At 40.5% G+C, this 15,486-nt stretch overlaps 1 protein-coding gene across 8 annotated transcripts in view; it reads left to right on the top strand.

Moving 5' to 3' along the window:
* NSMCE2 (NSE2 (MMS21) homolog, SMC5-SMC6 complex SUMO ligase) overlaps positions 1-15,486 on the top strand; it is a 233,021-nt gene that overhangs the window by 156,702 nt on the left and 60,833 nt on the right. For 4 of the 8 annotated variants that reach the window (XM_069599894.1, XM_069599897.1, XM_069599895.1 and 1 more), the window contains one exon: positions 12,313-13,127. The exons of the other annotated variants lie outside the window; for them this stretch is intronic. In XM_069599894.1, the coding sequence (XP_069455995.1) occupies positions 12,313-12,314 (2 nt within the window). In that variant the 3' untranslated portion in view covers positions 12,315-13,127. Of the gene's footprint in view, positions 1-12,312; positions 13,128-15,486 lie in introns of those variants that run through there. 8 annotated transcript variants of the gene reach the window in all.

Here is a 15,486-nt window from a genome sequence, read left to right as displayed (position 1 = left end):
CACAATTGCAGAGACCACAGAATTTGGGGGAAAGAAAATCCTACCCACCCAGAAGGGGTCAATGAATGCCAGTGTCAACTTTTTGCCTACGACACATGTGACAATTATAAGCAGACTGAAAAAAAAAAAGTGAAGTCACTCAGTCGTGTCCAACTCTTTGCTACCCCGTGGACTGTAGCTCGCCAGGCTTCTCTGTCCATGGGATTCTCCAAGCAAGAATACAGGAGTGGGTTGCCATTTCCTTCTCCAGGGGACCTTCCTGACCCAGGGATCGAAACCGGGTCTCCGACATTGCAGGCAGACGCTTTACCCTCTGAGCCACCAGGGAAGCCCTATAAGTAGGTTAGGATGGCATTAAAAGAGATTCAGTTTCCGCCAGAAACAGCCTTTCTTCCTTAAAACACGTGGGTGAGGTATAGTTCGCTCTTTGCCCAAACTGTTCAGAGGACTCCACAACAACAGCACAGGCCATTTGACCTGGAGCCAAAGAAAGGACGCTGGCCCAGTTTGTAATTTTTATGATAGTGCTGTAATGCTGGAGACATTCTAAGTTTGGAGACAACTAAGCTGTGTTGAGAGCAAGCTGTTGGTTTATCTGCAGTAAAGAGGAAATCTCAGTCACTAAATGACTAAAAATGTTAATGTACTTTACAGAAAGGCTGGCTGAATAGTCTATTTGGTATATCGAAATGGTGATTTAAGAATCTTAGAAGGCTCTAATGCGCTTCCAAATCTTCTTTACACTCTTATCTAGCTCATAGTTTACAAACTCAGAATCGGGTAGGGGCCACGGAAGAAACTAAATGGATAAATCTGGTCCCATGGAAATTGGTGAACTAGAGAGCAGATGCCCTGTCTAGTGACATATCTTGTAGTTTTTCTAGAGAATTTGAAAATTGGGACTTTTGAATGAAATCTCTTAGTTTTCAAATACTAGCTGTTGGGTGGAAATTTAAAAGCAATATGTAGCCAAACAAAATTTGTCTGCAGGCTGCATGTGATTGGTGCATATTATACCTGCTTCACTGATATTTGAGAGTCAGAATTTATCCTTTTGATTTCTGGCTTTTGTCTGTTAACTTTAAAGCACAGCTATAGGGGCTTCCCTGGTGTCTCAGTGGTAAAGAATCTGCCTGCCAATGCAGGAGACATGCTTCGACCCCTGGTTTGGGAAGATCCCACACACCATGAAGCAGTTAAGCCTGTGTACCACAGCTGTTGTGCCTGTAGTCTAGAGCCCATGCTCTGCAGCAGAAACCACCACAGTGAGAAGCCCATGCACTGCAATGAAGAGTAGCCCCTGCTCGCTGGAACTAGAGAAAAACCCACACAACAGCAGAGAGCGAGTACAGCCAAAAATTTAAGCAACTGAAACCCTAAATCAGCCTTTCCGTTTGCCTCTGAAGACATGGTAGTTTCTGCTGCGTGCTGCTCAGCACACGGTTACCGTGCATCATCTGTGGGTCCTACGCTGAGCTTGGGCACAGTGATGGCAGTGATTCCCTACAGGCCATGCCTTCAAAGTGTCAGTCTGCTGTCCCAGAGCAGGATGCCCTATGTTACACAGGACTTGGAGCTCCAGTGCAGAGCTGTATTAGGCAACCTTGGACTCTCCTTCTTGCACAAATTTTGCCTACATTATAGGTGGAAATTATGAAAACTCTTGATGGAAGCGGCTATACTATCTTAGGAAGAAGCCTCTTTAGCATAGATGTCGAAAGAGCATGTCATAAAGCAAACTGCCTGAATTAGAATCTGAATTGTACGTCTTGAGAATCGTGGGACCTTGGGCATACTATACCAGGGCTTCCCTGGTAGCTCAGACGTTAAAGTGACTGCCTGCAACGCAGGAGACCTGGGTTTGATCCCTAGGTCAGGAAGATCCCCTAGACAAGGAAATGGCAACCCACTCTAGTACTCTTGCCTGGAAAATTGCATGGATGGAGGAGCCTGGTAGGCTACACTCCGTGGGATTGCAGAGTTGGACATGACTGAGAAACTTCACTGGTTCACTGGGCATACTGTGGGCTTCCCTAGTGGGCATACTATGTAATCTCTCTGTGGTCCCATGGTACATGTTCTGTAAGTGAGGACAGTAATACTATCTAGTTGTAGAATTATGATGATGATGAAATAAGGTATTGTTATATTTGAAGCTCTGAGCACAATGCCTAGCATATGGTCAGTTATTAACTACTGCTCCTATTGTTCTCAGAATCAAGAGAACTGACTTTGGGCACCCATTCTGCCTCTTTCAGTAGCTATGACCAACTAGAAATCACTTAGCCTCTAAGTGAATATCACTAAGATTAGGATAATGTAAAGATTAAATGTGATTATGTAATATAGCACATAAAGGGAGACATAGATGAAAAGTATTATTTAATAATAGGAAAGGGCTTTCAACAGCATGGGGAGGGGACAGGGCCCTAATGACATCACATGATCAATATGTAGATCACAGGGGAAACCTGTGATTTTTGCCTATTTCAAAAAAAAAAATTTTTATTTTGGGGTACTTCCACTTTGTTAAAAAAAAAAAAAAACTCCCTTAAGGAAAGAGTATTTCCTTATTCAGCTTGCTTTAGAAGAGTTCCAAGCTGTGGCTAAGACTCAAGATGACACACAGGTGCAGAGCTAAGGCTGTAATCTACTTCAGAGTGTGAGACACCCAGCAAAGCAGCCCAGGATCTTGACACCAACCAATCCATTAGTTAGAAATGAGCAAACAGGATGAGAGAGATTCCACCCAGATCCAGCACTGTTGAACCAGTGATCTTTGCACCACCTCAAGATACTTAGATTCTCTCATTGTTAGGATTTCAGCTGCCTCTCTGACTTCCCATGTTTTTGAAGACAGTGTTCCAGTGAGTTTTGGTATCTTTAAATGTCTTGAGGGGGTAAATGATGTCATGGGTATGGGAGCATCTACAGAGCTTCTGGGCCGTGCTCAATGAATGTTACTTGAATCTGAATCTAAAGAACTTTACTGCATCACTTCATTCTGTGGTAATATTAGCATAACTACTAACAACAAAAGCAGCAAAAGGTGTAGTACCACAGTCCAGGAAGCACTTTCTTTTTGTTTGGTGGGGGAAAAAAAAAAAAATAGCTTAATACAACCAGATGAAAATAGGTTGATCCAAATGGTGAAAACCCTGTTCCCCTCTTGAGCTTGTGGAGAGAGAGCTCATTTGTGCGTACTCTTTTTATAGCTGATGTGCTAATTGGCCCAGAGATAACACCTGTGTGATTTATTTTTAAAAATCTTACTGAAATCTCTATCTCGGTAAGATTCTAGGAAAGAATAGCAACAGCTGGCCCCACATGTGCTTGAATGATGCCATGTGAAAAGGATTCTAAATATAGTTGGAATTGGAGTCCAATTTGTGCTACAGGGTATCAATGGAGCTAGATCTGAAAGAGCTTATCATTAAAATAACCTAAAACTAAAATGGTGTGATTTGCTCTGGAAAGCACCAAATATTTACCTTAAGTAATCTCTGTTAGCAAACTTGAACTGTAATTGGTCCATTCCCACTTGGCAGATGGAGAGAAATACCAGAGCTCAGAGAAGCAAAAATAATCACACAGGTCCAAGAAAATAGCTTTTTATAAGAAGTCTTCGTCACATTTGATACCTCAGGAAGGCCTTTTCCTATTTTTCTCAGCCCTTGAATTTCATAGCACCTGAGTTAGCAGCTCTTGACATCCCAAATTCCTTCCCTCTCTTTTCCCCTCCCTTCCTTTCTTCTTCCTTTCTTTCCTTCCTTCCTCCAACAGATATTTCTTAAATACACACTCTGTGCTTAGTACTTTATTAAACCCTGGGGATCCAGAGAAAAAGTAGATACAGTTTTTTACTCTCAACAACAGAGTATTTAAGTGACATAGTAGATTTTATGCTTTAAACATGGAGACTTAGATAACACTGTAACAAAGCTCTTAATAAATAGCAGTAAATAACACCTATACATGAAAAGAATACAAGATTCTGGGAAGTCTGTAACCACAGGTCCAATATAATAGGTACCATTTATTGAGCACTTATAACAGGAATTCCATACACACAGCCACACATGCACACACTTATATAATTACCCAGTGTTGTACATGCTAAGTTGCTTCAGTTGTGCCTGACTCTTTGCAACCCCATGAACTGTAGTCCACCAGGCTCCTCTGTCCATGGGATTCTCCAGGCAAGAATACTGGGCGGGGGGGGGGGGGGGCGGGTGGCCTTGCCCTTCTCCAGGGGATCTTTCCAACCCAGGAATTGAACTGGTGTCTCTTAGTCTCCTGCATTGGCAGGTGAGTTCTTTGCCACTAGTGCCACCTGGAAGCCTTAACATTCTGAAGGTGGATGTTATTATCCCAATTTACAGATGAGAAAACTGAAGCTCAGTGAATGAGATTGGATTGTCCAAGATTATATATGGTTAATATGCAACTGAGCCAGGATTCAAACCCAGGTCTGTCTTGACTAAAACGTAAGCTCTTAACCTTTAGGATAGACTTTGAAGTCTTACTTGTCCAATCTCCACTCTGCCACTGGCAACACTAGTTCCTCACTTCCCAGTGCCTGGAGTAACTAATGTGTACTTCCTTATCAATATCTAACCTCCTGGTTTCTTCTCAGAATCACAAAGCTACCTGAAAATCAAAAGGAATTAATCATCACCAAAAGTTGAAGGTCTTTGCTTTAACAATTTCTTTCCTTTGTATTGATGTGACTTGGCAGTGTTAATGACAAAACCTATTCAATCAGCCATCTCTTTCAGATTTGCCCAATTTTCAGAGATTCCAAATAACATGATTAAAAGTGCATCATGCACCATATTGCACCATATATTTGCAGGGAGCATTATATTTTACTAAACACTTTCACGTCTAAGAACTTGCTTAAACCTCACATTCTGGGCTATAGCATCACCCAGGCCTAGAGCACAGAAATTGTCCTAAAGTCAGTAGTTTCTGGCAAAGCCGAGACTCCAGCTCAGTCTGACTCCTTTGCTGCCCCCAAAATCACGTTTGTGTAGAGATTGTAATCCCCTGGATTGAAGAATGGTTTTCATTGTTTATTCCAGAACTTTAGGAGACACCGATGAGATGATAAACTTTTTGTAATCCCGCTAGCAGTGTTCTCTGTGGGGCTTTATTGACCATGTAAGGAATCTTCAGATTGATAAGATTTGGAGTTTGTCCCCTGTGCTCTGATGTTGCTTCAAGCCCAGTGTCACCGTTTCACACCGCTACTGCTTCCCACAGACGCCTGATCCTGTGACGTGTTGCTTGACAGCTCTCCTGGCTGAATGCAATTAGAAGCTAAAATTTGTTCACATTGATTACATAATTAGAACAGCTTTCTCCTCTGGGACCCTTTCCTTCCGTTATGTCTCTTCCCCAGTATCCTCAGTCTCTCCATCTCTGCAGCTTTCCTCTCAGCCTGGAGGCCCACTCAGGTCTTTCCATCTTTCCTTTTAGAATGATTGATGGATCATAAAGAGAGGTTGAGATCATCCCACATTTGCTGATGCCTCTTCGCTCGCTTCCCCTTTTCCAGCGGGCTGCTTCAAAGAGTGGTCTGAATACCCAGGGAGCACTTCCTCTCTCCCATTCACTCCTCCATCACGGCAGCCTGGTCTCTTCCCTTGCACCAGAGAAAACCTCCCTGGGATAAATCTCCAGCTACCTGCAGGTGGCACAGATTTTTAGTCTGTATCTTATTGAGTTTCTTTGCTTCATTTCAAATCTTTGATGACTTGATGTTGCTAGAAACTCACTGCTTTCTATTCCATCTCCTTTGTTGAGTTTCCCGACTCCTCTGCCTGCACCTAAATGATGCTTTGTAGGATTGTGCATCTGGTTGCTTGCCGTCTTTTCTACTGTACTGACTTTCCTTGTGTCGTGTCAGTTATTGTCCCAGCCCCACCTTTTTGCTGCTGGGTGACATCTCCAGCCAAAGTCCTGCCCTGTTATCCTTCTTACCCATTGGGTGTGGAGCACTGCAGCTTCCAAGTGCCCTTTTTTCTTAGAAAATAAGCTTTTCCTCCGGCAATCTCAGTTATTGGGTAGTTTAATCCAGGTGACGCTAGTGGTAAAGAACCCACATGCCAGTGCAGGAGACATAAGAGACACGGGTTCAATCCCTGGGTTGGAAAGATCCCCTGGAGAAGGGAATGGCACCCCGGTCCAATATTCCTGCCTGGAGAATTCCATGGGCAGAGAAGCCTGGCAGGCTACAGTCCGTGGGGCCGCAAAGAGTTGGACGTGACGGAGCACCACTCAAGTAAAACAAAAAACCTGTAGTCTTAATAGACTGACTTGCCCCCTTCACTCCCGGTAATCACATCTGCTCTTTTGCCTCCTAGATAATTTCTCAGATCTGCCCTCTCCCTATGCCCTGGCCCTTCCTTTATCACGGCATTTGTCTTACGCTCTTCCTTGTCTGAAGTGCTTCCCTCAGTTTTGCCGTTGTTGTTTCTGACACGGCCAGTTTCTTATTCGTTTTTAAAGACTCATCATAAGCTTTATTGCCCCTTTACCTTATGCACATGTCTTTCTTAATGCTCTCCAGATACCCCGGATCTCTCTTCCCCACCAGGCTGAGCTTCTTCAGTACAAAACTATTCCCTGCTGTTCCCTGGTCTTACTCATCTTTGTGCTCCCAGAGCCTACAAACTAAAACTTACTAAGACTTCAGTAAATATTTGTGGAACTAAATCAATAAAGTAGTCGGAGCGCATGAAAAACATTGGGAACAGGAGCTTTGGAGGACAATATAGGCAATTATCCTAAGCACCTTGTTCAAGCACCTTGTTCACGCATAGGACTGTGTGTACATGCATGCGTTGTCAGTTGCTTCAGTCATGTCCAACTCTTTGCGACTCTCTGGACTGTAGCCCAACAGGCTCCTGGGTCCATGGGATTCTCCAGGCAAGAATACTGGAGTGGGTTGCCATGCCCTCTTCCAGGGGATCTTCTCGATCCAGGAATCAAACCCTGGATCCTGCATTCCAGGCAGATTCTTAACCCACTGAGCCACCTGGAAGGCCTCTCGTATAGGACAACTGGCTATTAACACCTCAACCCTCTTCCTCACATCTTTGCCTTGAACATGCTCTTTGCACACTCCTTTCTCTTAGCACAGCCCTACCTCTGCTCACAATCTGCCTTACTCCTGCTTATTCTCTCGGACTGAGCTCATAGAGCCCAGGATTGGATGAGATGTGTCTCCTCCATGCTGGTGTGTCTAGCAGTGGCACTTAGCAGAGAGCATCATGGTTTCCTGTCTCCTTGTCTGTCTTTGCCCATAAACGGTGAGCTCGTTAGGATAGAGACCAAGTCTTACTCCTCTTACGTTCACAGTGCCTGACAGATCTCTGAGGAATAATGAGAGAAGACACTTTAAAAGTAGCAGATGTTTGTGGGTGTGCTGCTGTTGAAATCTCTCAAGTATATCCACCCCCCTCCCTGCCCCCACCTCCCCCCCCGCCCCCCCCCCCTGACAAACAAAAAGCTTAAGTTTCTTTTTCCTGAGTAGGACCTTATAAAGCCATGCATTTTAGGTGTGTTCAGATTCTGGTGTCTCCAGTTAGAAGCTGTTAATCAGACTAGCTGATCAACTACTGAGCTGTAATCAAAGCATTCATTATCAAAGCCTTTTTGTTTATGAGTACAAATATACCATTGATGTTTATAAGAAGAATTATTTTTTCCTTGCATGTTAACTAGCCACAAAAGCTGGTGGACACATGTGATAGTGTTTTTCACAGGGTTTAAAGGATGTTGGCCTTTGATGTTCTGCCCTTGAATGGAAATGAGCCTGCTTTTTAAAATCACTGGTGAGAAAAATGGCAAACTTCGAGGCAAGCACCTTAGAAGCATTGTTAGCATTCCTAAGTATTAAAATCCAACAGATGCACTGTTTATAACACAGAGGGGAAAGCTACTTTTCTGGAGAATAGCACCTATACTTGATGCTATGAAAATGAATGAGATTCAGTAGGCTCTATTAATATTTCATATTAAACAGAAATGTCTCAATATGATTGAAAGCAAAAGAATATAACATGAGATAACCTTAGGGAAAAAAAAAAAGCTATAAGGAAGTAAGGGTTCTTATGGGAAAAGGGACTAGAAACAAAATATGAAGTGGAGTTTTAGGTCTTTCTCAGACCATGAATCTTCCATCTCTGTTTCTTCCCATGCCTTGTGCTTCTTTCTTTTCTGTCTCTGGACTAGCTTTCTTATTTCCCTTTCCATCTAGTGGAAGATGCCCATGGCATATCCCTCTAAGCTGTATATCCTCTTTCCTTTCAGCTGAAGAACTCGGATTGAATTAGAGTCTCTCACTTCCAATTCCAACCTCACAGAAGAGAGAAGTCATTCTATATATTAATAGTATAGGCCAGAAGTCCAGTGTGGTCAAGGGGACAGATGGGATGGGCTAGACAGACAACCCTGACTACCACCCAACATCAAGAAAGCTTGAAGTGAAAAGTACAACCTAGTAGCTCTTATCTCAGTATATAACATTTCAGAGCTTACAGGCAATAAGCATATACTTCCTCCACCTAAGTATATGTGCCTCAAGGCCAGGCACCATATCTTAATTTTGCTTAATCTTAATCTTCAATTATGTTTAATCCTAATACTTGGAGCAATGCCTGATAATTGGTATTGGAAACAAATACAAGTTCTGCCTTCTGTGGAAATTACAGTCTGGTAATGAAAGCAGGCAGTAAACAAGAAAATAAAAAGCTATATAGTAGTAAGTATTAAAAACATTTTTTAAAGGGAAGAGAGAGGAGGAGTTAGTGAGCAAGAATAGAAACTTCCAGAAGGTCATTACCAGGTTTAAGCTACCTTAAACCCAAGGTAGCTATACTGTCTTTTTTTATTCATCCAAAGAGGCCAGAGACAATAATCATAAAAGATGCCATTTACATTTCACTCCATTTATAACTTTAATACCAAAAGGAAAATGTGATTTACATTAAATCACATGGTCTACAAAAAGATTGCTATAAAAAATTATAAATAAATAGATTGCTATATGAAGAATTATAAATAAATGTGATTAGTGTTCATTGATAGCTTTTAATTTTTATCTGACAATTTGTAATTGTTCAGCTCCTAACTCAGAGCTTGATACAATTTTAAATTGATTCTCTGGAATGGTACACGATTAATCAAGTGCACAATTAGAGATATACTTTGGCAAGCTCTACAAAGAGAACTAGATTAAGATTACAAATAACCAATGAAAGAGACAGGTTCTCTAAAGAAGAACCTGGCAAGATCAGATGATACACCTAGATGTGTTTTATGGACATGATTGAAAGATTGTATCTGGTGATCTTAGTAAGAGAGACTAAAGGAGAAGGGATCAAATAAATGTGTTTTATTAGTATACTTGTTGCCAGTATCTAACAGAGAAAGAACTATTCTGGAAGAAAACCAACTCCCCTGAACAATAGTTAATAAAGCCTTTACCTGCCTGTATTAATTAAGAATAACCTACAGGTGCTTCTGTATAAACAGCTATAGATCCCCAGTGGCTTGTTATTGTGTATTTTTCCCTATGTAAAGTTCATTGCGCATTGGGTCGGGGTGGAGCAGGTCTGGTCCATAAAGTTCTTCAAGGACCCAGACTCTTTCCATCTTGTGGCTCCCTCCTCCTGAGTCCCCTCTATTCAAGCTAGTCCGTGGAGAAAGTGTGAGATTGGGCCAGGTCTGGACAATGAAGTGCACATCTCATAACACTCACACTTCATTGGCTAGGACTGAGTCACATGTACCGCACCTACCTATGGGAAGGCTGGAAAAACATGTAGTTAGGAACCCAGGAGGAAGAGGAAAATGGTTATAGGTGAATATTCCCAGTGTCTACCACACTAACAATGTGAAGATTCAAGAAGCTGTGGAAAACATGGGCAAACGAAAATATCATGAAAAAGCCCTTTGTATCTCCAAAAGAATTTTGTTGAAAAGCTTAAAAAATTTTTCAAACAAATTGTCTTTTAAAAAATTAGGGATTTAGGAACTGTCTATCAGAAGGCTTTTACCACTGGTATTATCATTGGCTTCTATAGGCCATTTGTGTGCTTCCCTCTCAGTGATGAAAATCCAAAAGAAAATTAAATGCAGACAGATTCTGAAAAGCACCATGTCTAATCACAATGGCAGTAGTTCTCATCTTCCTGTCCAACACACAACTATAATGACATACCTAACCAAGAATATCATCTCCGCCTCCAGGAGGGTTCTCCATCATGAAAAATAAAATTTAATTGTTGGCAGGTCATACCTGCTGAAAACCTCCTTTGGTTTGGAGTGGCATTTCCCAACCAGAAATTTGGGAAAGAATGAGATTCTATAGTTTTACCTTTGACTCAGGGAGGGGCTGGTTTATATCTGATACGGTATGCTCCTCTCTGTGATAACAATAGCTATCCCCAAATTCTGTTTCAGGGATTCTGCAAATCTAAATATAATAATAGCTTTACACTATATTTACTATATTCTAGGCATCCTTCAAAGTACTTTACATCTTCACAGAAAGCCCTGTGCCCTGTAAACTGAGGTCCAGAGATTTTGATAAGGACCAGAGCTCAAATTTAAACCCAGGCAGACTAGCTCCAGAGATCATCCTTTTAAACATCAGGTTAGATTAGAAGAAAAAAACAAAGCACAAAATAACAACCACCACAAATGACTACCTGGGGATTTCCTGACCATAAGTAGGAAATAAGAGTACTATCTCACCTTGTGTGCTCAGGGATCTTGTATATTTTTTAAAAATATTTATGTTTTTAATTATGAAAGTATAATAACACATTTATAAGAGACTTAGAAAATACAGAATAAGGTTACATATAATTCCACTATTTTATTTAAATAGATAAATTAAGATTTTTAGTTGGAGTTTCAATATCAAAATCTCAAAAGTTAATAGAATGAATATTCAGAGAAGGAGAAGGATATAGTAGACTTAACAAGCACTGTGAATCAATTCAGCATAATTAAGATTTATCCAGTTCTCATACAGCAGTAGGATACAAATTCTACTCTTCTGTAAACTAGGAGACACTGGAACATATCCAGGGACATAAAATAAGGTGCAAAAGTTTCACGGTCTAAAGGTATTGAAATCATCGAGTCTGTTCTCTTAAGGGATCTTGTGTATTAATATATATCAGAAGTAACCCCTGCCTAGAAAGTTCCAGATTTTATCCAGGGAGATGCAACCCAGGCAAATGAAGGGCATCAATCTTTTTGTAGCCAGTAATGACTTACTAAAATCTGGGAGAGGAGACTGCATTTTAGATGCCCCAGGTTTAATTTGGCAAGTAGCTATAGTAGTGCCAGTCAGCTTTCCCCAGATTTGGTTTGATTTGTATTTACTGATTTCAGTTGATTATTTTTTAAATGTACTTGAAATCAATAAAACATTGAGCGTCTCTTATGTGGAAAGCTTTATGCAGGGAATTAATTAATTATTGCAGGGAATCCAAACAGGAGGAATGCTTAATTACCAAGGATACTGATTAGTAGACATGGCAGGATTACTTTAAACATTAGTGAGGTCACAGAACATTTGAAAGCCATTATTTAGGTCTTGAGCCTTTAGCTGATAGGCATACTTAATGTTGTGACAGAAGTGATCCTTGCTGTAGTTAGAGGACCATGTCTCCTTCTATCTGATATGTTAATATTACTTTTTATAACAGCTTTATTGGACATAATTCACATATCAGTTCAGCCATTTAAAGTACACATGCAGTGGCTTTTAGTATATTCACAGAGTTGTGAAACCAAGCACCACAATCAATTTTAGAACATTTTCAGAAAGAAACCCTGTATCCATTAGCATTCACTTCCCATTTTCCTCCAACCCACCCCCAAACCCCTGCCCTCCATCCCCCCAGCTCTAGGCAACCACTGATCTACATTCTGTCTTTAAAAGATTTGCTTCTTCTGGACATTTCATATAAATATGCATATGTGGTCTTTTGCGACTGGCTTCTTTTACTTAACATAATGTTTTCAAGTTTCATCCATGCTGTAGCATGAATCAGACCTCCATTCTTTTCAGTGCTGAATAACATTTCATTGTATGGGTAGACCACATTTTATTTATCCTTTCATCAACTGATGGTCATTTGAGTTGTATCTGTTTTTTGACTGTTTTGAATAACCCTGCTATGAACATTCAGGTACAAGTGGACTTATGTTTTCATTTTCATTTCTTGTGGTATTTGGGAGTATAATTGTTGGGTCATATGGTAACTCTATGTTTATCCTTTTTAGGAACTTCCAGACTGTTTTCCAAAGCGACTGCACCATTTTACATTCCCACCAGCAGTGTGTGAGGGTTCCAATTGCTCCACGTCCTCGCCGACACTTGTTACTATCTGTCTCTTTGATTGTAGCCATCCTAGTGGTTGTGAATTGGTATCTCATTGTTTTGATGTGTGTTTCCCTGATGAATTAATATTGTAATATTTATTTTACCAACCTAAGTCAAGAGCTTTAACCTTTATGCTTTCTTATGCACGTAATGGAAACTGCGTTACATTACCAGGTTGACGTTCTCAAACAACACAGTTGTTCTATCCAAGATGAATGTCATTTATGGGGTTAGAGTTATGCCTGAAAGAATACAAAGTGAAATGGCATGGAGTTAAGATTATGAGCTCATCTGGGAAATTTGTTTTGCAGGATGAATTCATTCACAGTGTTCTGAGACCTTTATCTAAGCTACTCAAGTACTCTTATGTGACATTTGCTGGATAATCTAGACAGCACTTTGGTTAAATCCACAGTGTGATGTCATCCAGTAAACACTGGAAAGGAGAGATGCCTGTCTCTTCTGGTTTTATCAGTCTAGATTAGCAGTGCTTCACAGCACAGTGAACTTTTCTCCTCTGTGATCCATCAGTCTGTGTCTCATTGTGGGCCAATAATCTGTCACCTGAAACTACTTAAAATAGGTTGGACTTTCTTGAATATCGTGTTACTGTGATGACATGGGGGTTTGGCTGCACACGAAGGGAAAGCACTGTTTTATAACTTGTGGTTGCCTCCGTATCCCTCGTTTCCAGTAAAAGCACTGTGATATTTCAGCCTTTGCTTATATGCCTAGACTTTATTCTGTACCTGTTGTACCTTTCATCTCTTTACAGACTGAGGCTTCTACTGTGGTTATCTTTGTATCTCTGTCAAAGGAAAAAAAAAATTGCGGAGCTTAGAAGGTGTCAGAGTTTCACCATCTTGATTTCGCCAGTTGGCAGATATGTAGAAAGAGTGTCCACAAAGGCCATTTGATGAGAGAAGAAAAAAATTAAAAGTTGGTCAAAATTGAAAGGATGCTTTCTTCAGAGAAGGTCCTGAGATTTCTCAGAAAGAACCCCCCAAAAAGAGATCCTGATGGTAACCTGATCGTGTTTCCTGACCATAGAGGGGATGACCGCAGAGATTCAGATTCTCCCCCAGTCTCTGCATGTCTGTGTCCAGTTAGCACAGTTCAGAGTAGGTCAGGAAGGAATCAAAGAGGGAAGGAAAAATAACTCAGAGTGGATAATTAATCCTTTCATAATGTATCATCATATGTTCTGCCTTCTTTGTTCCTCAACTTTTAATATGCATTTTTTGTAGTTTGGTTTGGGATAAGGTTGAGGGAGGCCTGGGAGATTGGATGTATATGAGTCAGGCTTATGGGCAGAGCTTGACTTTTGTCTCCCACAAGGGAAAGGGAAGCAGTAACTTTATACATTTATAGAGCTGGGTTTGTTTTTTGACACTTTAGTAAATTCTATTTTGAACATTCTGTTACCTAAACTATTATTTTGGCTAAAACTCAAGCATGTCATGACACAATGATAATTGTTGCCTCTAATGAAGATCTCCAACTACCCCATAACCCTGCCCATGTGCCTTTAGAACTATCAAAGAAGACCTGAAGTGTGTTTAAAGAAGTAGGAATTATAGTTCAGGTTCTTATTTTTGTAATGATTAGCTGTTGAGTATAAAAAATAACACTGCCTAGCACTTATTGAGCATTGACTGTGTGCTAGGGGTTATACTAATAACTTTACATAGATCATCTCATTTAATTCCTTCCATAGTTCTCTGAAATAGGTACTGTTATCATATCCTCATTTTACAAACCAAAGTTTAATGAAATGTAGTGCTTGCCTTATCCAGAGCTTGTGTGTCCTGAGCTCTCCAACAAACAACTTCCCTTCTGTACATGTCATATTGAGTACTATGGCCTCCCCTTTAGAAATAGTGGAGGGAGTGGAGGGATGGGCAGTGGGGAAATGTGAGAGAGAATAGAAATGAATGAACGAGATAACAGACCTCAAATAGGGAAGCAAATTGATGAGTTTTGCTGTAGTAGAGTTTGGTTTTTTGTTTTTATTTTTGTCATGGTAGTTTTTACCAAAGCTCTTATGACTTCTTTTCCCTCTTATATTCTTGCATATAAACATAAAGCAATAACTGCTTAGGAGAGGCACACTCAAGGCTGGTTATTCCTATAGGAAAAGGCCAAGGTGTATGTTTCATGAAACAAAAATAGATCAAAGATTTTTTCTTGTTCTTTTCTGTTAAGAAATCAGAATAAAAAAAGAATATTATACTGGTTTTCCTTCAGAAAGCCAAGCACCTCTGATTACCTATTTTGCATAGAAATATAGAGCAGATGTAGAAACTCGGGAAGTGTTTTCTTTCTGATTGTAAGCATAAAGTTTTTATAGTTACTTATTCAGTTGAATTACTGTCTTCACTTCACTGGGCCATTTTACTGTGAGATATACTAAAATCAATGAATTAATTCAAGTCATACATTCTCTCTCTCACACACACACACACACACACACACACACACGCTTCCCACACACCCATTTTTAACAGCCTCAATTTCATACCATTCATGCTTTTTAGTCAAGGTAAGTGTCTGAGTATACCATAGCTGAAGTAACATTCCTGGAAAAGAGCCGTGCCAAAAAGCAGCTCTTTAAGCCACTAATCTTCTCCAGTGTAAAACAGACTCCCTGGAGTTTATCTCCCTCAGTCCTTCCCCTGTGCTATCAAGGTAGCCCTTTTTTAATCTGCTGTATAAAATCTTCACTAAGTGGTCATCTTTGATTGAGGCACTTCCTGGGACAGGCAGCTCCTTCCATTTCCAGGAAGTTCTCAACAGTGAAAATGGATTTCCTTTGTTGAGCCATATGTTGTGTTCTCTGATGCCTGCTTTTCTCAACACTAACCCTTTCTGGAATGAAACACGGTGGAATATTTTAATTAACAAACATTTATTTGTTACTTACGGTGGGCAGTTGCGAAATGTTTCAAAACAGTAGTATGTGTGCTTAACCGTTGATGAGGGAGAAGAGGCATGGGCTTTGAAGTCAGATAAGAGCAAAAATAATGCTGACTGTATGCCAGGCACTGTTGTAAGCACTTTCTATAAGTTAGCTC

Source organism: Ovis canadensis, chromosome 9 (assembly GCF_042477335.2).
Source record: "Ovis canadensis isolate MfBH-ARS-UI-01 breed Bighorn chromosome 9, ARS-UI_OviCan_v2, whole genome shotgun sequence".
Taxonomy (NCBI): Eukaryota; Metazoa; Chordata; class Mammalia; order Artiodactyla; family Bovidae; genus Ovis; species Ovis canadensis.
This window is presented reverse-complemented; position numbering and strand designations above follow the sequence as displayed.